General features: G+C 42.2%; 1 protein-coding gene across 2 annotated transcripts in view; it reads right to left on the bottom strand.

Annotated features, from left to right (window-relative positions):
• Nucleotides 1-19,579, bottom strand: part of SPOCK3 (SPARC (osteonectin), cwcv and kazal like domains proteoglycan 3) — an 83,448-nt gene extending 63,869 nt beyond the window's left edge. Inside the window, exons 1-2 of one of the 2 annotated variants that reach the window (XM_070048253.1) lie at nt 19,424-19,579; nt 18,723-18,887 (exon numbers count right to left, since the gene is read on the bottom strand). In XM_070048253.1, the coding sequence (XP_069904354.1) occupies nt 18,723-18,887; nt 19,424-19,480 (222 nt within the window). In that variant the 5' untranslated portion in view covers nt 19,481-19,579. Of the gene's footprint in view, nt 1-18,722; nt 18,888-19,091; nt 19,236-19,423 lie in introns of those variants that run through there. The other variant, XM_070048254.1, reaches the window with a different exon arrangement.
• Between the last annotated feature and the right edge of the window lie 3,540 nt (nt 19,580-23,119).

The raw sequence follows: 23,119 nt of genomic DNA on the forward strand, positions 1-23,119 counted from the left end.
GGATGAAATCATCCAATATATAGCAGATTTCTGGTATTGTATTTGTTGTTCCTACTGCATTATACAGTTGAATAAAATGTCAACAAATAGTAGTTGTCATTACCCTTTAAAAATAAGTTCAGTCCATATCATGGATTATAAGTCCATCTGTCTGACTCTAGTACTCCAAGTTCTCCAAACTGAGTGTATAACAATATAAGATTACAAGGAAAAAAGAAGAAAAAGGTTTTGTGGCGAATTATGAATTCAATGGCATTTGTAGTAATCAAAACCTGTATTTTGCTTAATTCATATGGTAAAACTTCAAGCTATGTAATATATCTCGGATAAACTGTGTCTTTATTGAAAGATTTTATTTATTTTATTTGAGAGGTAGAGTTACAGTGAGAGGGAAGGACAGAGAGAAAGGTCTTCCTTCCTTTGGTTCACTCCCCAAATGGCTGCAATGGCTGGAGCTGTGCCAACCGAAAGCCAGGAGCCAGGTGCTTCTTTCCAGTCTCCCACATGGGCGCAGGGACCCAAGGACTTGGACCATATTCTGCTGCTTTCCCAGGCCACAACAGGGAGCTGGATTTGAAGTGGAGCAGCTGGGATTAGAACCGGCACCCATATGGGATGCCTGCACTCCAGACGGAGGATTAACCTACTGCGCCACTACGCTGGCCCCAAACTGTGTCTTTTTAATAGGTGTTTCCCAAATGATTATTCTTGACATTAAATATGTTTTATTATGAAATCAAGTTAAAGAGTTACCTTTCAGCAGATCATCTTTCAGAAAGTCTATAAATTTCATTTTTCTCTAATATTATCAGAGAATAAATAAATCATTTTTGAGTTTTAACAGTAGGTCATCAATGGTGCTTCTTACTTAAGACTCTCATTTTTAGAAAGTTTGAAGGTAGAAGAAGACAGGCAGTGACAACCCTTTCTCTGCCTGTGAAAGATTGCCTGGGGGTGGCTAATGTCTGTGATGACTTGTGGCAGAAATCCAGCAGCCTACCGTTGACATTTTTATAGTAATTATAGATCAGGAGTTGGCTGCTTGGAAGAGCAAAAATGTGTCACATATGACATGGCAAATTTTTGTTAATATTTTTTCTTTTATATTAACCCCACAGTACAGTTCAAACTTGGTGGCAAAAGAAACAATGTTCTTGTATATTAGCTGAGCATTTAATTGCAAAATCAGGTATCTCAGAAAGATGGTCTGAAATTGGAAATGAACATATGTTCCTTAACTGACAGGCTCAATGAAAACCCTAAGGGAAAATAAGATTAAATGTTGTGCAATCAGCTAATAGTGTTAACCAGAGTTTTGATATCTCTGTCAACACCAGGGATAGACATTTGGCTTGGTGGTTTAGATGCTGCTTGCGTAGCCTTCATCCCACACTGGAGGGCCTCTGTTTCCCAATTCCAGTTCCCTGCTCATGTGCACTTTGGGAGACAACAGGTGATGGCTCAAGTACTGGGATCCCTGTACCCACCTGAAAAACTCAGACTGAGTTCTAGGCTCCTGCCTTCCACCTGACACAACCCTAGCTGATGTGGGCATTTGGGGAGTCAAGCAGTGTGTGTGTGTGTGTGTGTGTGTGAGTCTGTCTCTTCCTCCCTCCTCCAGCATTCAAATAAAATGAAAATAAGCAACAGGAAAATTATGCCACATGTAATCAGAAAAGAACCAGTCACATCCCTGTTCACTCATCTGTACATGAACTTGCTTGGTAGGTGTTCCTGCTGCACTCAGACGCTAGAAACAACTCAGTAACCCCAGAACATATGCAAACACATGGAGACTGAACTACATGCTCCTGAATGAACAGTGCATTATAGAAGAAATCAAAAGAGAAAACAAAAAATTACTGGAAACAAATGAAGATGACAATATAACATATCAAAACTTACAGGATACAGCAAAAGCAGTAATAAGAGGGAAGTTTATAGAAACTGGTGCCTACATCAAGAAATCGGAAAGGTACCCAAATAAATAAGCTATCAATGCATCTCAAGGACCTAGAAAAACAACAGAAAACCAAACCTATAACTAGTAGGAGAAAATAAATAATTAAATTAGAGAAGAAATAAACAAAATTGAAACAAAAAAATACAAAACATCAGCCAAATGAATAGCTATTTTTTTGAAAAAATAAACAAATTGACACACCATTGTCCCAACTAACCAAAAAAAGAGGGTAAAGACCCAAATCAATAAAATTAAAGATGAAAAAGGAAATGTAACAACAGACACCACAGAAATAAAAAGAATCATTAGAAATTACTACAAAGAGCTGCATGCTACAAATCAGGAAACCTAGAAGAAATAGATAGATTCCCAGACACATACAACGCACCTAAATTGAGTCATGAAGACAAAGAAAACCAAAACAGATCAATAACAAAGACAGAAATTGAATCAGTAATAAAGACCCTCCTAGCAAAGAAAAGTCCAGGACCAGATGGCCTCACCATCCCAATTCTTCTCAAGTTATTCAAAACAATTGAAAGGGAGGGAATACTTAGATGCAATACATAGATGCAAAAGCCCTTAACAAAATACTAGCCAATCGAATCCAGCAACATATCAGAAAGATCATTTACCTGGACCAAGTTGGATTTATCTCTGGTATGCAAGAGATGGTTCAGCATTCAAAACTCAATCAATATGATACATCACATGAACTAACTAAGGAACAAAAAAATGTATTATCATCCCAATAGATGCAGAGAAAGCATTTGACAAAATACAATACCCTTTCATGATGAAAACTCTAAGCAAATTGGGTATAGAAGGAACAATCCTAAATAGAATCAAGGCAATTTATGATAAACCCACAGCCAGAGTCCTATTGAATGGGGAAAAGTTGGAGCATCCCCACTGACTTCTGGAATCAGACAAAGATGCCCACTCTTACCACTGCTACTCAATATAGTCCTGGAAATTTTAGCCAGAGCCGTTAGGCAAGAAAAGAAATCAAAGGGATACAAATTGGAAAGGAGGAAGCCAAACTATCCCTATTTGCTGGTAACATGATTCTATATATAGGGGATCCAAAAGACACCACAAATACCATATGCTCCCCCTCATCTGTGATAACTAATAATGCACCTTAAAGATAATCTATAGAAGTGAAATTAACACTTCAAGATGCAAATGTCTTGACAATTGAGGAATAGCTTTTTTTCCATAAAATTTGTTGAACTCTTTACTTAGTATAGAGTTAATCATATGTGTATAAAGTTAATTGAAAATAGGTTTTATTAAAAAATAAGAATGGGAATAGCAGAGGGAAGAGGAAGAGGGCTGGGAGTATGGGTGGAAGGGCAGGTATGGTGGTAACATCCATTCAATTCCTAATGTTACATTATGAAAAGCATGAAGTGTATTCTGTAGATAAAAGATTTCTTGGGGAAAAGAAAGAAGATGAAGAAAAAAAGGAGCATAATCCTCTGAGCAAACACAAATGTTTCAAAAAAGCTTCAGGGGTTCAAGGAAAAGAAATGTTGCATTTGACCATGGAAATCATGGCAGGAGTCTTGGGAAAAAAAGAATATGAAATGGGCCATCAAAAATGAGAAATATTAGGGAAGTTATAAATAGTAGGGCCTTGGTCTCTTCCCTTCTGGATGAAGGGCTCATAGTGAGTAAGCCACACACAGAAAGCAGAAAATGTAGCAAAAATACAGGTAAGAATTCAATTTGATTGGCAAAGAATGCAGGACAGAGGGAAGTAAATATGGTTTGGAGGAGGTAGATAAGGGGTTTTGGATTTGAGGACAGGAAAACCGAATGCTATTTGGTGCTGACATTTGAACAGAAATCTCCTGGAGATCTCTGTCTGCACCAGAAAGATCCTGGCTACCAACCAAGGAGCTCACACCGTGGCGTTACCTTGATAAATTTACCACCACCTAGGACCTGGCCTCCGGCCCCGAAGCCTGAGGAAGAAACCTGGTTCTGACAGCAGAAACAGCATGTCAGAAAGCCCGGTGCATGATCTCCCCGAGTCTGAGCTACATGGAAATCAGATGTTTGCTGCATGAACACAGACTCGGAGACAGGGATTTTTTTTCTTCTACATGTTACAGAGCACTAGACCAAACTTGGAAGGAATTATTCTCCTTCCGGGGCACCATCAGAGTTTTCTGAGAACTATTTTCTCTGACTCATTTCAGACTCCTCTGACAGCCCTCCTCCCAGTAGGTGTTACAATATCCTTGGGGCTTACACTAACTCTAACATATTTAGGAGAATATAATCTCCCTCCAGTATGCCTATACAAAATATAAGAACAGTCCCACTATGTGCAGGTTACAATTTATCCCACTCAAGGCAATTCTACTCTGGAATTTTTGGATGGCAGCTTACAGTAGCAATGGGATCAGTACTACTCCGTAATAAATTAAATGCTGAATGGGAAGCCTTGAACAGAGGAGCAACACAGGAGAGCTACACTGTAGGAGAACGTACTTGATCAATAAGCACTATAGATCTCACTGGCAGGTAAAAGTCTGAAAGCACGACGCTCACAGAAAAACGGGAAGATCGTCTAGAAACATGAAGGTCACCAGGAGCATGAGGGTAACTTCTCACAGTCTAAGTGAGCGGCTCGGAAGAGCAAAGGGTCTTGCTTTGAAACATACTGCAGAGAAGATCCTGACAAGACTGGCAAGGGCCTGGACTGGGAACAATGGAGGCATGCACGGCTCTAAGACAACTTCCATTAGAAATTTCCTAAAATCCCAAGAGCATCAAAAAATCCCCACAGCTCCAAGCTACAGCCTCTGTTCCACAGTGATCGCTGCCTTGCAGAGGCACCTATATCCATGTTTCAGATTATCACAGCGAAGCAATGAGTCATCTGAATGTGTTTTTTTTTTTTTAAGATTTATTTATTTTATTTGAAAGGCAGAGTTACAGAGGCAGAGAGAGAGAGAGAGGTCTTCCTTCCACTAGTTCACTCCCCCAAATGGCTGCCAGTAGCCTAGAGTGTCCTCCAGGTCTCCCACAGGGGAGCAGGGACCCAAGAAGCTGGACCATCTTCCACTGCTTTCCCACGCCATAGCAGAAAGCTGGATGGGAAGTGAAGATGCAGGCATTGCAGGTGACGGCTTTTCCCGCTTTGCCACAGCGCCGGCCTTGAGTCACCTGAATTTTAAAACATGTTTTGTGTATCTAAACATTTTCTGGATAAAGTGATCGTAGCTGTCCTTGAGTTCTGAGTTTCTGTACCCCACAATGTTAAAGACTTTTGGCTCAGAAGATTAGCTTTGGAAAAGAGTCAGTTTTATAAATATAGAAACTTTTTTATTAATTATATTGCAGAAGTTAATACTCCTGATTGAATGACAACATTAGGGGTAACTTAAAAGTAAATTTAAATAGGATCAGAGAGTAGAAATAAACATTTTGTCAAACTAAACATACACATACAAATTGCCTTACTCCAGTGTCGGTATTTTTAAAACTTGACTAAACAATGTAAGATGAAATTAATGTTGGTTTTTATTTGCACTGTATTAATGCATTTGAATTCCAAAAAGAAAATAAAATTTTTTAAAGAGACTATTTGAGGCCGGCGCCGCGGCTCACTAGGCTAATCCTCCACCTGCGGCGCTGGCACACCGGGTCCTAGTCCCAGTCGGGCACCGGATTCTGTCCCAGTTGCCCCTATTCCAGGCCAGCTCTCTGCTATGGCCTGGGAGTGCAGTGGAGGATGGCCCAAGTGCTTGGGCTCTGCACCCCATGGAAGACCAGGAAAAGCACCTGGCTCCTGGCTTTGGATCAGCACGATGCGCCAGCCGTGGCAGCCATTGGAGGGTGAACCAACGGTAAAGGAAGACCTTTCTCTCTGTCTCTTTCTCTCTCTGTCCACTCTGCCTGTCAAAAAAAAAAAAAAAAAAAAAAAAAAAGAGAGAGACTATTTGAAACTTCTAAACTAGCCATTCCTTTAATTTACAAAGCTATTTCAGAAAAATTGTAATATATTAAAATATTACAAAATTTGGAAAACATGCTATTTCAAATTTGCATAATACACATTCTATTAGCATATGTTCTTTACACAGTTTATTTTGACTTCTAAGTGCTTAGCCAATGTTTATTTAAGAAAGGATGTGGGAATGAAGATAATTTAAGCCCAGTTCAGAAGCCTGTCCTAAATAGGTATTTTCACATACTCCAGACCTATAATGTGATACAAATATTGCTGTATTTCTGGAAAAGTGAGATGCTGAGATTTTTATTGCACTATCTAGGAGAAAGGTATTTATACAACTTTGTTTAAGTAAAATAAAAAGTGCAGCACAGAAGTTAAAATGAAATGATTTCATCCAAGACCAATAATTAAAAGCAATTTTAAGTACATTTAGAAATCATAAACTACTTACCACGTATTAAGAGCACTGTACACAAAAAACCTATTGTGAGAATTCAAGACTAGAGTTCAAAGGACACTCGAAAGTCATTCAGGAGCCCAGAGCAGAGGAAGCTGAGATCAAGGGACCGCTGTTAGCTCAAAAATGATCCTGTGTTCAAGGCCAAATACACGCAACCTTCAGTGCAGTTCTGACACTTTATGCTACTTTCCTTGCAGGACCAGAGCAGTAGCCACACAAGACACCTGGGCCATGGGTGCTTTTGTCACCACTGAGGCTGATGCAAATCTTTTTCCTGAGCCAAACATCAGTGCACACAGTGCATGTAAATAAACGGGCCTCCTTCCAAGAACAAATGCAAGACTTCCGGCAGCAAAAGCCAGGCGGCTTCCAGATACTCAGAGCAAACAAAACAGTTCTCAATTAGATTTCCAGATCTCATTCATTGCCCTATAAACTACTTGTGGTTGTCAGTCACTTTAAAGATTTGAAGCACTGTATGCATCCAATAACTTCTTTTTCTCAAATACATTTTAATCTCCAAAGACTAGGTGGGATGTCTTCTCCTACAATATTGATATGCTGTGTAAGTTAAATATGTCATTCTCTATTGGCATTTTTCACATGTTTTCAAAACTTTTACATAGGAAATGCGTAGATTAAAAAGAGAACTCTTTTGATTCTGATTATAAATAACAATAACACTAACAAGTAGGATTAGCATTTTTGCTTATTCATTTTCATCTTATTTGAAATGCAGAGGGCCTGGCACTGTGGCATAGAAGGTAAAGACACCACCTGTAGTGCCTGCATCCCATATCGGCACCAGTTCAAGACCCAGCTGCTCCACTTCCGACCCAGCTCTCTACTGTGGCCTGGAAAGGCAGTGGAAAATGGCCCAAGTCCTTGGGCCCCTGCACCTGTGTGGGAGACCTGGAGGAAGCTCCTGGCTCCTGGCCTCGGATCGGTGCAGCTCAGGCCATTGTGGCCAATTGTGAAGTGAACAGTGGATGGAAGACCTCTCTTTATCTGCCTTTCCTCTCTCTGTGTAACTCTGACTTTCAAATAAATCAATCTTTAAAAAAAATGCAAAGAAACAGATTTCCCTGGTTCAGTCCCCAAATGTCTGGGCTCAGCCAGGGCTGAGCCAGGAACCAGGACCTACATCTGGGGCTAACATATGGATGACAGAGATCCAAATACTTTGAGACATCATCTGCTGCCTCCCAGGGCACACATTAGCTGGAAACTGGATGGGAAGCAGAGTAGCTGGGACACAAACCCGACACTCCACAATGGGATGTAGGCGTCCCAAGAGGTGACTTCACTGCTACACCAAACTCCAGTCCTGGGTTAGCATTTTCATCAACATGGAGTTCTGGGGACAAAATGCCCAATGTATTGATCTACAAACAAATGTGTACCTTTGCCTAGGACTGCTTTCAAATTTTACATCTTCCAAATGAACCTTCCCAAGTTATCAGCATGGAGTGGGCTTTTAATTCACTCAATTTCAGTAAATACAATAGTTCTTCAAAAACAATAAAGAGTATAAGATCTCAGCCCTATATTTTTATGTCCAAGAAAGGTTTCTCAGGTAACACTAGGTGAATGCTGTTGAAACAATGTTCTAGAAAGCTTTGCCTCAGGGAATGTTCACTTTAGATGACTCTGGCTGCCTGAGGGACATTTGAGGAGAATATCAGATGTTGCCAAGGGCACCTCAGACAGCCTTGCTAAAGACTAGAAGGTTTCCTATAATTCCCTACTCTATGCCATGAAAGGACTATAAATATTCTCCTGATATTCCAAAACGGATCCTTCAGCAGATGCTAATACCATGTGCCAAGGCAATTAGCGAGCTCATATTTCAGAATACCCTGCCTAGAGCACCCTGTGTAAATATTTTGAAAGTCACAAAGTAGCTTGGTGATCGGAAAATAAAAGTGAGCTATGATTAAGGCGCCATCAAATTACTATTTTTAGGAGTTCTCTATAGTAAGTATATCACCATATTCAGGAAGACATGCCCAGTAACGTTTTATGTATTTGCAGAAAATGAGATTAAGTTGTTACATTTTTGCTCCCTCTTCTTTCAGTCCAGCTAAATAAGTTTGTCCTTATGCTGAGAATCAACTCACAAAATTCATCTGGAACGCTCAATATAAATGCTGGTTTTCATTTTTGTCAGAGAATATTTCATATACCCACTTATTTCATATCGCACTTAGTTTAAAATTTAGCATTAAAAAGTTCAAAATGATTTAGCTTCACTAAGAATAAAATATAGAAATCATTGAATTTTAATTTATTCTGTGTTTTCCTTAGTCTGGCAGCTAATTAGTTTTGCTCTTTTGCTACAAAACTCCAAAGCAGTGAATCCATGTTCAATGATTATGCTATTTAATCTCTTAAATGAAATTCTGAATAGAAAGGCCTTCCAAATATAAAACATTAGCTATATTCCAACCTACTTTATATATGACAGGGCTTCATTTTTCTAAGTCAATAGCATTATATCATGCTTTGATATTCAACATGAAAGAGTAAGTGATCTGCTAGATACAGACTGGAAGACTCTCAGAACCCATTCCACATGGATTTCACTTACATTACAGGTGCATGTGATTCTATACAATAATAATTTATGAATTCCTAATGTTTATTTGAAGCAAATAATTTCTTTTCCATTTCCAGGTTTTACATGCTTTGAAAATATGTGTGCACATGTGAGTTGGGGCGGGGGTGGAAGGGGCTTAATCTATCAAGAAAAAAAAAAAAGAAAAGAAATCAACCACAACTGTAGATGGGCACACTGACACCTGACCAAACAATAGCTAGTGTAAGGATATTTTAACATTCCTTCTAACAGCCATTCCTGCCCAACTAAGATATTTAGCACTGTGCTGAGATGTCACAGAAAGCTCACTAGTATAAATAGCAGTAACATGCTATTACCAGTAGTGGTGTCCCTACAACAACAAACATTACCCTTTGAGCAGAGTGTGCCTCGTGACTACTGGCCAGTAAGGCAGTCAACCAGGACAGTCAACTGGAGGCCTTTTATTCTGACTTCAAGATAAACTCATCAAATTACTGGGATTCTGTATTAAAGACAATAAATCCTAATAAACATCCCAAAGCATTATCCACCTCTTGGTCTCAAAAATAACAAAGACAGTCAAAGTGATGATTTTGAAAGACCAAATGTCACATTTCAAAAGATAGAAAACCGTTCTGAGTGGCCAGTAATGACTAACCTAACAGCTGTTAATGACTAACCTAACAGCTGTTAATGAGTAAGAAAACACAAATGGGCCGGCACCTCGGCTCATTAGTAAAGTTTTGACACGTATGAAGGAGGAAGGAATCAAGGATCTCTCCAAAACAACAAGAGTCAACCAGTGTCATCCCCCAGCGCTGCCTGGGATCCAGGCCAGAGACTCGGCATTCAAGCTGCCATCCGTCTCTGATGTCAAGAAACAAACAGAAAGCACAAGGGCCACTCAGCAAGTCTAACTGCCCCAGAGATGGGACTGCTAAACAGACTGTTTGCTTTGCTTCCATACCAGGAGCTGCATGAACCTGGCAATGGCATGATCTCTAGCAATATTTCAGTGAATGGGAATTGGCACATTTGTCCCTTTTCCTTTTCTCAGAGGAAGTACAACCTGGGCTGCAAGACAGCATCCTGTCCCTTCACCTCAGGGAAGTAAAAAGTAAATTCTACTTCCCCCCGACGCATCACTACTGACACACAAGGGCATTCGGAAACTCTGACCCCCACATTGAAAGCTGAAAAAACTTTCACAGAAGATACGCTAAATGCTTTCCCTGGAGGAAAACAGGGCTGGTCAGCAGAGGCAGGCTCTCTCCTGTGATAACCTGTTGGATACCTCTGGGTTCTGACCAACACTTCCTCTTAGAAACCAGCACACCACCACTTGCACCCATACTGAACCCCTAGACTCACCCCCTTAGGTACCAGGCACTCCAATTTTATGCAGGCTGCCTGCCTGTTCAGCCTCTCTCATGGGCTGAGGACAGAGGGCTCACATGAAATTAAGAGGAAAAAACTGAAGGCAAGGCAATTTGCTGACTACAAAAAATTTTATCAGTAGGCACAGGATGGAGGTTGAGAACATCTTCAAGAGATATTTAGATGACTGATGGAGCACGATCAAATATGACAGAACTTTAAAATGTGTGTAGAAAACTGAATTAAAGGATAAATTCATTTTGATACAAAATTTTGAAATCTATATGCACAAGGCGGTCTTCAGAAAGTCTTTGGGAAATATGTATTATCAAAAAAAATTTTCATGGATGTCAAAAACAATTTGCACAAAAATTTTCTTTTAATTCCATTTTTCTGCAAATGTTTTAAAGTTCCCCTGTAAAGTAGTAGTTGTCTACTACATTATAGTTCTCTATATTCTCTCTCTCTATATATAATATACAATATAATATATTCTTTATATTTCTTTCCCAGTACCAGGTATTGACTTCTTTCTTTAGAAATTAATCCTTCTCCACCAGGGATTAAATTTTGTTATTTCCCCTTGTGGTTAAGTGTAGACATGGAACTAAATTGAGGACTGGGGGATACAAGTAGAAGTCCTGTGTGACCAGTTCAAGGGCACTTGTAGGGTGAGCTGCCTGCTCCGGACTTTCTCTTAAATGTTTCTTGTTCATAGAAAGGCCATATAGGCACAACCCTGCTGAGGGAGTCATTCAAAGCCCAGGCCTGGACAGCCATCTCTTGTCGGTTGCATGGTTGGGAAATGACCTCTATCTTAACGAAGGCACTCTGGTTCAAGGCCTCCCTTTTGCAGGATCTTCCTCTATCTCTAATATATTGACAACAGGAGAGGCAGCACTGAATATCACGTTCCTTCATTTAATACATATATTTTCATTTTTTAAAATGATTTATTTTATTTATTTGAAAGAGTTACAGAGAGAGATAGAGACAGAGAGGTCTTCCATCCACTGGATCACTCCCCAAATGGCCACAACAGCCGGAGTTGCATCGATCCGAAGCCAGGAGCCAGAAGCTTCTTCCAGGTCTCCCATGCGGGTGCAGGGGCCCAAGGACTTCTACTGCTTTCCCATGCCATAGCAGAGAGCTGGGTCAGAAGAGGAGCAGCCAGGTCTCGAACCGGCACTCATATGGGATGGATGACAGCACTTCAGGTCAGTGCTTTAATCTGCTGCGCCACAGCACCGGCCCCTATTTTCTAATACAAGTTCCCAGCTAGTTATTGTGCTAATGCTAGCTAAACTGTCGTATGGAGCAAAGGGAGACCACAACCTATAGCCAACCTATAGCCAACCTATAGCTGTAGCGAGCTCACAGTTGCATGGGGGTCTCCAACTCTAAAAACCGGCAGACAGAAAGATGAAAGGAATTTCATAAACAGGAAAAGACATGTAAATACTATAGGAACTCAGAAGGGTCAGATGGTATGTGTTGAAGATTCAATGATGAGCCTATAAAAATAAGTACACACAATACAGTTCTGACCCAGAGTATGCAATCATGAAAAAATAAGAGGTAAAATGTCACTCCGAGTCAGAACCATGAGATCTAAAAGCTTCCAACCCAGTAGTCTTACCCAGCAGTCAGAGTAGGAACATAAATGCTTTACCACAGTACACAGTGTTCCTTTTGAACATCCAACTGCAAAGTTTAAGGATATAATCCAATCCCAGACAAGCTGATTTCCTGTAAGAAGCAGGAAAGCACACAGGCCACACTCACAGAAAGTAGGATGCAGAAAACCCAACGAGGGATGCGGGAGGGAACCCTAACACATCATAACGTTCTAGGTGATGGTGCGGCACTTGCTTTCTACTTAGTATATTAAGTCTAATAACTATAATACACATAGGAGCATATTACAAGGGCGGTACTTTCGAAAGTTGATGCAAAATCTTTATCATTTTTGGTCAGATTTTTCACACCCCTTTTGAAGCCCCTGGTATATAGTATCTTTAGTATAACATATGCATGTCTTGATATTCAGATTATTTCACCTGTTAGCTATTGGAAGACACACACATGTATACAAGCATACTTCAGAATGTTCATGGAAAATGAATTGAAAAGTTTATTTTGGTGCAAAAACTTCTAAAACACAGGCATCTATGGGATCTTCAAGAAGTTCATGGAAATTGCCTACTATGAAAAACCTATATGTTGATCTCAATTTCTTTCTACCAAAATAAACTTATCTTTCCTGAATTTCAAAATATCCCCATGCAAATACATTTATGCATACACCTACAAATACAGAAATGTACATATATATGACATAAACATGCAGAGAATAATTTATTTCTCAATATACTTTGTTAGGAAACTGGCGCAGTTGTAGCCAGGTGCCGCATGGCCCAGCTACCTGAGCCAGGCTCCACCCCCATCCTAATGGGATTTGCTGCTCCTGCTTCCCTGCCCGCCCTCAGGCAAAGTTTAAAAGGGTCTGTTCCTGCACACGGGATCTCTTGACTCTTCTCTCTGGGTTCCTCTCTCTAGCCTCCTCCTCTGGTCTCTAGGCTCTTGGTTCTTCTCTCTTGGCTCTGCTCTCCTCTCTCCTCTTCTCTGCTCTATCTTCTCTCCTTGCTAGCTCCTCTCCTCTCTGTTTCTCTCTTATATTCTCTTTCTTTTTCCTTTGCTGCCCCTTCACTCTGGTCTGTAGGGTATTCCCCAATAAACCCTTTCCCTTACTCCGGTGTCTGGTGTGTTTTGCGACGGCTAACATTAATATATAACATACTTCACTGCACTTTTCTACTAATTCACTAGAAGTTATGAGAGCTGGGGAGTTAAAAAGATTGTCTACTTCCCTATCATTTCAGTGATACTGAGCCCACAGCAAATTTCCTACACTTTGTATTCAGTTCAAACACCCTAGTGGAGTCTCATAATGTGATACCACCACTTTCAAGGTTCCCTCTCCAGAAACGATCAAATAAGGGTACATCCTCTGACCTGGCTTCCTTTGTGATGTGATACCTGACGTGACAAAGCCAATCTTCACTCTGACAAGTGAGCATGGCAGTGGTGACAATGGCAGCGTAAAGAAATAGGAATGCAGAAGTTATATGGCAATCAGAGCTAAAGTAGGACCCAGACAACAAGGTATGCTTCAGGTTGCTGCAAATGGCTAGCCCTTGGCACTGTGGGTACTCACTGGTCCCACAACTGTCAGACTATTACTTGAGTTCAGAAGTCAACTGTCTCTCACTTGATTAAATGTCCTGATTTAAACAATATGAATAGCAGTCCCATATAAATGCTATTTCATTCTATATTCTCACTTGCTGTGACCTGCAAATACAAACAGTATCAAGGACTTTCAATTATTCAGGTAAAATGAATATTAAGAAAATGGTATGCATGGATTTCAATTTTTGCACAAAAATCAATGTATCTTCTAATTCTTTTTTCCATGAATTTTTTGAAGCACCTTGGGATAGTCAACAGCTTGTTAAGTACTAGGCACATGGTATATTATCATCAACGAAGCAAAAGAGGAATAGGCATTTGCCCTAGCACCTAGACACAGGCAGCCCACATCAGAGTGTCTGGGTTTAATTCCAGGCTCTGGCTCCCAACTCCAGCTTCCTGTCATTTCGGATCCTGGCAGGCAGATGACAGCTCAAATAACTGGCTTCCTATCAACCACAGAGGAGACCTGGATTCAGTTGGTGGCTACTACCTTCAACCTCAGCTCAGCCCCAGCCCTTGTGGGTATCTGAAAACTGAACCAGCAGATGGGAGCTCCCTGTTTCACAAATAAATAAAGCAACAGAAAGAAAGAAAAACACTGATGTTAAGGCAGTGAATTAAATATTAAGAATTTACAAGAAAAGCCTATGATCTCAACTATGATAAAACATAATTACGACGGTTAGCAAAGTTCCATGACAAGAAACGCTGATAGTGTGCATTTTCTTAAGAATCGAGTATCCATTATTAGGATTAGAAAATAGAAACTGCTATAGAAAATAGCAGTTACTTTGTTAAACTTATCCAAATTATTAATAATCCTCTAATTTTATATTTGGCACATATTCTTTGCAAAGTAGAAGAGTGAACTGTGCTGCCACCTGTTGAGGTAGCGTAAGGGAGAATTCTACAGTGCTCAGGGTATGCCTACTACTCAAGAAACATGATCAGGCTGCATCATCAACCTTAAACAATACTGAGGACATTCTTTGAAGATTCTCCTGGTTTGAATTTTAATGTCTTAGGAAGCAGTAGAGTGCTGTCCTTGCAGTAGGCATGGAAACCAATTGTTTTATTTACTTTCCAACAACAGTAAAAGTTAATAGACTCTCAGCAGCCTTCAGCCCTCTGTGGAGTGACGGGTAATGTCCCTCTCTATCAGCCATTATTATCCCTTAAATGACCTGTACCCTCAGGAACCTGAATTCAGATGAAAACAGCACAGAGAACGAAAAAAGGAAGTTAAGAAAGGTTTACTTCTATTCAATTCAGTTTAAAAAAGGTTTACTCACTACTGCTCAAATCAAGGATTTTTGAAAAGGCCTCTAGTAACTTGACTTTCTCTGAGACACGCCAACCAGTATTTTTTCAGTTTTACAATGTTATACACATTCTTTAGCTTACATTAAGGTTAAATTTTGCAAGTTAAATTGTAGGGCTTTATTAGTGCTTTCAATATATCTAAAGAGCACTAAAAATCACTTAGGGAATAAATGTAAATTGAAGCTGATTGCGGGTTTTGCAACAATAATGGCAACCATTTTTTAAAACCAAGTTCAAATGAGCGCCAGGTACTTTAATTGAAAAAAAAAAATCTAATGCAGAACTACTTGAATTTCAACTTACTGCCACAATCCTGATTTTATTACATGATTTATTAAAAATAAGCCTGACCATCATCGCTCCTTTTGCTAGCATTTTATGTGACAGTATTGCTTCCAACACACAGTGTTTAAGGGTGTCTCCTGTTCTACTTATTCTGCTACTCTTAATTACTACTTGTACCTCAGGAAAGTAAAAAATATATAAGAATAAGACTGATGACAGCATTACATCAGACAGTGCCAATTAATTCACTGACTTCCAAATTTTCTACTCATTTATTACATGATAAAGGACATGGTTTAATAGATTTTATAAAATATAAATGTTGGAAATATGTAATATATGAGCCGTCTGAGGTAATGATCAGGTTCCTCAAAATGATGATGGTTTCCAATTCTAAGACGTATGCAGGAATGTGACGAGACAGTCCTTCACTCCTATCCTTGGAGAAGGCGGTAGTACTCTCATACTTCTCCCACTGAGGAATCACAAATTCTTGGTTTTAAGACAACTTAACAAGAGCTAGAATCATTGAAAGTAGCACACAACGAGTGTTATCTGCTCAACAGATCCCAATTGTTGACAAGGCTTTTTTGGATTTATCTTAAAAATCATATCTTTATAGCTTGAAAATACCATGCTGGTTCTACCTCCTGCACTTCTTTTTCAATGTGCTGATTTCTCTATATTTTTAGATTAAGTCAAATTCTATTAAAACATGGAGATTAAAATCTCAACTAGAATTTGGGAGATGAAAAGCTTTACTACAATCTTTACACAAATAACCAAGAATGTTAGTAATTTTCCTAAGGATAAAAACTATGTCTATGTAATATATATAGTTATACACTGTGCATTTTGAAGAAAAACTAAAGTTAACTTTTTATTCAAGGAACGGTTCTAGTATGGAGTGGTGAAAATTGTTTGAAGTTTCTTCTATGTCAACACTTATTGTAGACTTGTGTTTGATTTTACTATTTCTCTGTGATTTGTTCTGAGGAAACTGAAGAAATAAGACATTAGCAGCAGTAATTTCTAAATCCACCATGTCTCACCTAACACTTTCTATCTTTGTTCCTAAAGATTTCTTATAAATAAACAGATTTATATATCTATATCACATATAAATTATACCATATTTTTAAAAATCATTCTATCAAAATAAGAATGAGTTGCATTAACAAGTAACATTCAAGAGACTTTTCAAATAGAATTCAGAAGAAGGGACAACTCAAACTTGCATGTAATCAAAAAACAAAAGGTAAGTACTAATTTCAGAATTAATTATGCTGAAGCATCTTCCGAAGCTTTTATTGCTAAATGAAAGTAGCTATTCTTTTTTAATGGAACAAGACCAAGCAAAAGTACTTCAGCTAAACTGTTTCTCAGAGAGGTTCAGATTTCCTTGTTTCTTTGCCTTTATACAGACGGAGTACATAAATCCATTATTTTAGGTAAATGCTCAGGTTTAACATTTCAAGGTAGTTTCACAGGCAATGCAGTCTATTTTCAATCATTTGGTTTGATCTAAAAAGGAACTAAAAGATAAACAACATCCTGGAAGGTACACAAAAAATTATGAAGCTAATGACTCTGGGATAGATTCTGTATCAATTACTCGGTGTTGGTATTTGAGAAGCCAGGCTCTCAGCATGCCTTCTATCATATTAATAATAAGCAACAGGTGGCTCAAGGGGGAAAATGATAGCACTTCATTTCTCCACCACCTCCAAAGTCATCTTCATAAAAATGAAATTGTCTTACTGAAACGGCAACGCTGAGAACCGAGATAAGCGTTTCAGATAAATCATTTTTATAGTCACATATATTGCAGATATTTCAAAACGTATTTGCTTCAAGTATCTCCTAAGTCCTTTATTTACATTTGCATACCATTTTCCCCAGAGATCACTTAAGAAGATCTGAAAATATGAGTGCTGTAACAACCCACTAGTCTGTCTCTATACAGTTTGGCTGCACAAACTGTAGAGTACTAAGTTCTGCAGTAAACAACTCAACTTTTCTCAATACTTTAAACCAAACAAATTCACAAACTGCCCAAGTGTGGACCGGTCACTCTTAATAATTCAACAAAGTAACTGAAGCAACGTAAGAGAACACTAACACATTAAAATCTTAAAGTATGTTTTCAAGATGAAAGCCCAAAGTTCCCTTTTAAAAAACATTTCAACAGCCAAGAAATAAAAAAAAAACTTGAAATTTGAAATATTGTTCTAATACTGACAAAATTTTCAATGTTCCCCCCACTGAGAGCATGCTGAACACATTCTCTCCAGGTTTATACATATCTCACTCTCTAGCTTTTTTGTAAATATATACATATATCTAATATATATATTAATATACATTCAAAACAAACGCCTAAGAGTTTTTTTCTTTATAAGAGCATCCAGTTAGCAATAAAACTAGGCTCTGCTTTGTTTCTAAGACAGAGCCCTCATTCAGTATTTCATCATTGTTCCTCCTGGGTGCCCACGCACCAACCAGCTGCACCTACACTTAAAGTCAAAATGACCATTTTCTGCGGATTCCCTCTCCCAGGCTGGGCTCGTCGGCTACTTCCTGGCCCAGTGCAGGGCTGGGGGGCCGGGGGACCCCAAGTCGCGGGGGAGCCGGGGCGGAGGAGAGAAGTTAAGGCGCGCGGGGCTCCGCAGCGGGACCCCGCGGGAGACCCCCGCCAGTGCCCAGTGCCGCGGCGCGGGCCGACTCCGGGTCGGGCCTGCGGGTGTCCCTCGGAGGGGCTGGGACCTCGGAGCCGGGCGCGTCCAGGGGACCCGCGCCGCCCGCCCCGGCCGCCAGGCTCCAAGCTGAGGGGCAGACCGAGGGGCTGCGACGTCGCGGTCTCGGGTTCGCACCGCGGGCCTCCCGGAGGGGTCCGCACAACCTCGGACGGACGGAGCGCCCCGGTGCTGGGGCTGGGGGGGGGGAGCCCACCGTTTAACCCTTTCCTGGCCGACCCCCGCCCCACCTGCCAGCTTCCCCTTCGGAATGAGCCCGGGTTCCAGAGCCTGGCGAACGGGTTCTGGATGACACTCGGACCGGATCGGCGATTTTTACGGCGTGAGGGGGCAGTTCAACTTCTGCCGACCGACCGGTGCGGACTGACCACCTTCCCACCCCCGGGGAGCCGGGCGTCCGTCAACCCCTACATCTGTCCCTCTCCCAGCGGATTCCTCACTGAACCACTCAGTGCACGGCGGGGATGGACCCCGGTGACTTTCGGCGCATCCGCTGCATTTGCCGGGCCCCGGAATCGCACTCAAAAGTTGGGAAGGTGCAGCCCGCACTTTGCAAGCCTCGGGGGGCTGCGGGGGCGCTGGGCGCCCACCCACCCTCCCAGCCGGCCCGGCCCGGCCCGGCGCCGCCAAGTTCTCCCCGGCGGGGCGGCGGAGAGCGGCCCCGCTCCGCCCGAGCCCACTCCCCCACCCCAGCCGTGCCCGGGGACGGGGGTCGTGGCGGTGGGGTGAGGGGGGCGCGCAGCACTCACGTCTCGGAATTTGTTCCACTGTCCGACTTCCTTGTCATACTGAGAGATGGTGGTGAGCCATTGTTTATCATCCAGAAAATTACCGCCGTCCGAACGCCCCCCGGCCGCAGCCTGACTGCACCAAGCCGCTGCACACACGCACAGCACGGCGGACACCTTGAGCATCTGGGAGAGGAGACACAACCGGGGGCGGGGGCCGGGGTCAGCGGAGGGGTGCGGGCGCCGCGGCGGAGGAGACGAGCGGGGTCTGGGGGTGAGCGGGGGGCATGGGGGGCTCCCTCCCCGCAGACCGCACACCCACGCGCGAGCACGCAGGGGTCGGGGGGCAGCAGCCCCGCGCCGGCAGGCGGCCGCCTCCCCGCACCTCACCTTGCGGAGAGCCGGGACTGCGCTCGCAGCCTCCCGCTGGAAATGCAGGCGGGCGCTGCTGCCGGAGCCGCCTCACGCGCCGCCGTCTCCTGCCGGCCACTCCGCGCCCTGCGCCCCGCGCGCTCCGCAGCCGCCTCCCCCCGCGCGCCGCGCTCGCGCGCGCCGACTCCCCGCGCTTCCCCCCGCGCCCTCCCCCGCCTCCCCGCCCGCCCGCAGCAGCCCCGGCCTCCGGGCGGGCGGGCGGCGCCGGGCGCGCGCGGGTGCGGGAGCTCCCGCTCCGGAGTCCTCGGCGGCGCCCCGAGCGCGCCCCGTCGCCCCATGGTTGCCCCTACCGTGCAGGTGCGAGCGAGGAAAGGCAGGGAGTGGGAAAGCGGAGGCGAACTTGGCATCGCCGAGCCAGGATCCCCGCGACTCGCTCTCCTGCCAGCCTGGGCAGACTCTGCCCCTGAAAGCTAGGCCACATGTAGGCGCTTGGGAGCCCTGCTTCATTTCAGGAAATACAAAGTTGGCCGTGAACTTCTAGCTGGCTGAGCACGAGCCTAGACGGTTGGAGGGATTTTAGGGTTTGGCTGTTTTTTCTTGTTCCTTGGCGAGTGCGTTGGACGTTCTAGAACCTGACTCAAGGCTGAACAAGCCTCCCGTGTCCCCCCTGGGAGAGGTAAGCAGACCATTTGCAGCCCTTGAACGCGCATTTGACACGACACGACCCCCCACCACCACCACCATCTTTGACAACATATTAGTTTTCCCTGCCTTCTCTACATCTCCCAGTAAGCCAGAAGGAAACCAGTCATCAGTTCCCTGCAAGGGGAGCGCGACCAAGACTCTCCCGGTACTTAGAGTTTTAGGGCAAAGTGAATAGCCCATGTAAATCCAGAGGTTTCTGGAAGCTGAAACACTGCAATAATGTTATGAATCTCGAGTGGACTTAATAGGTTTTTCAGGCAAAACTACATCTCCCAAAGCTAAGAACCGCACAGGTTTCCTGTAGCTTCCCAACTTCAGGAGCTACTTGGATGGCACCAATACCATCTACTCCCGTGTTCTGTGAGGTGACATTTGTCAAAATATGTTAAAATAGCAAACACAATGAGTAATAGTAATTTCAAGTTTCGCATCCAGGATGTTTAAAAATGTAGCATACATGATAGGAAAGAAATGGCTATTCAACTCAGAAAAGAAGTGTTTTCCTCAACTTTCCTATTTCTCTTCTGATGAATTAGAGAAAGAAAAACACACACACACACACACACACACACACAATCTATAGCAGAAACCCACAGAATCCCTGGTTGATAGAAATACACACAAGATAACTGTCAGGACACTAATGTGTAAATTCTCCAAGGACATTTATATTAGCTTGGTCACAGAGCTGTGCTGTGTATGTTAGCATCTTTGAGATCTTGCTTTGTGCCTCATTAAGATAATAATAGGTTCATCCTCCACCATCACTGCTACTGCTGCCCTGGCCCTACCTGTTTAGCCCACTCTTGCTTCTCCACCCCAATATTTGACAAAGTCCTTTGTTCTCAATTCAATAAGAATAGTTCGTTGTATTTTAAAATCTTATTATTTTATCATTTGAAGCCAACATGGAAAACGTAGACATTGTTCCTTAGGTGAAGCCCTACTGCATGGAGGAAGTCAGTACTTCTTCAATTAAAAATAAGCCTCTACCTTGTATAACCTACCTTTCGAGAAGAGGTATGCTATTTGCCATGAAATATTTGATGAGGAACGATGCTTTCACACACACCCTCTTCAGCATCCATTATGTATTTTAGCATAAATATATGATGCCATCTAAGACTAACATTCACTTTGAGAATTATGGAAGCACATATATTTATGTTTATATTCTCCTCCACCAAATCGTTGATGTGCTTACTTCCAAAATTTATGGAAAATGCAAATTATTTGGAGGCAGAATTTTTTGGAAGGATGCATAGTTTTTCCATTATGCACTTTCCATAAGCTTTTAGAAGACCCTTCTTATTTCATTGCTTTCTCTGAATCTTTTCACATCTGACTTTCGCTAACAACTTCCAACAAGGCAGCTCCATGAGGACTGCTGATAAGTGTAAAAACTTGTTTTTGAAGAACAAATAACAATTATTTTCTGAATCTTGTGGGGGTGGGGAAGCATCTCATAGAGCATTAAACTCCAGATCTGGTAGTAGATAAGATGTACAAGCAAATCACAAATATGAAATTCTGAAGCAATAAGAGGTAGGCTGGGCCTATTTCCTTCGAGTTTTTGTGGCTCTGGGATGGTCCAGGTCATCCTCCACTGATCCTCAGGCCTCTCCTACCAAAGCCATTGCCGCTGTCTAGGCAAAGTGACTGGGAATGTGGGTAGAGAGTGAAAGTCTGAAGTGTAGTGTTGGGATGCTACTGATCATGGGGAAATCTTCTCTGCATGTTTCTCTGTGTGACCTAATGGGTCTTCAAAGACCCCGTCTTGAACATTTAAATGGTGCTCAGATAATGGACACTTGGGATAGTTAACACCTTGGTTATGAGTTAACACTTCTGTGGGAATCGATTGAAAGCTTACTAGCAGCAAAACACAGCAAGGCACAATAGGAGGAGAGGAATAACATGAGAGGTAGAACTTGGCAGGGTTAGAAATGTTATCTCTGTAGGTGCTTCCCAGTTGTACTTGCAGCCTATAGGAAACTGGAGATGTAAAAAATGTAAAAAGAAAAGAAATAGTAAGAAAAAAAGTCCCAGAAAGTAGAATGTGGTATGTCAGGGGAAGGGGGTAGATTAAGATCCTGACACCATAAAAGTAAGTGGCGGGTCTAGACCTTGATCTTGTGTACCTGTCATGCTTAGCAAAATTAGAACTCACCGCAGGACACAAGTCTTCAGGTTCCCAGCCCCGTCTCTGTCACTTCTATCATCTTATGCAGAAATCATGGTTTGTATACATTTTAACTAGTGGATACTGGGGCCACTGTGAGCTTGAACTCTACCTCTGTATTTATTTCTTTATCCTTTTAACTCTTAATCTGGTAAACATTTAGGCAGTCCATAACTATCTATTCTTGAATATGTGCAAGTCACTTTTGGTAGGAACTTTTTAATTAAGTCCATTTCTTCTCTAGATTTTTTGCTCTTCATCTCTTCATTTTCAGATTTGCCACAATTCTTTTTTTTTTTTTTCTTTTGACAGGTAGAATTATAGACAGTAAGAGAGACAAAGAGAAAGGTCTTACTTCCGTTGGTTCACTCGTCAAATGGCCGCCATGGCCGGTGTTGCACTGATCCGAAGTCAGGAGCCAGGAGACTCTTCCTGGTCTCTCATATGGGTGCAGAGGCCCAAGGACTTGGGCCATCCTCCACTGCCTTCCCGGGCCACAGCAGAGAGCTGGACTGGAAGAGGAGCAACTGGGACTAGAACCTGCGCACAAATGGGATGCCGGTGCCGCAGGCCGAGGATCAACCAAGCGAGCCTTGGCGCCGGGCCCAGACTTGCCACAATTCTAAAAAGAGAAATACTAAGCATATAATGGCATGGGGTCCATTTATAATTCCCTTGAGATTGGATTTATGAAGATTTTAATAGAATTTCATTTCTTTAAATTCATATGTGCACATGCACACACACATACACACACTTAGCTGTTTTTCCCAGATTACCTTCTCCACCAGTGTAAAAGCATACTAGTCTTGTGTTTCCCGGCTCCCAGGAGGATATGTAGGAAAAACCCAGGTGGTTCTGCAGCTCCTATGGACCAGCGCAGAGCTGGGATCTTTGCACACAGGGCCTATTTTAGTCTCCACCATGATCCCATGGCTGGTAAGAGTACAGGGGTGGCTTTGAGTCTCTGTAGGGTTCTTGAGAATGACCATACCACACTGCTTCTTGATTTTCCCTCTCTCTCACCCTGTAAGCTGTGGATCAATCCCTGCTTACATTCTTCAGTTCTGCTGTTCTTGTATCTTTCTTTCCTCACCTGTTGCATGTTTATTTGTCTTTATTTCAGTAAAGGCTAGAACCATTCTATGATTAAAATCAG

Source organism: Oryctolagus cuniculus, chromosome 8, assembly GCF_964237555.1.
Source record: "Oryctolagus cuniculus chromosome 8, mOryCun1.1, whole genome shotgun sequence".
In the NCBI taxonomy this organism is placed as follows: Eukaryota; Metazoa; Chordata; class Mammalia; order Lagomorpha; family Leporidae; genus Oryctolagus; species Oryctolagus cuniculus.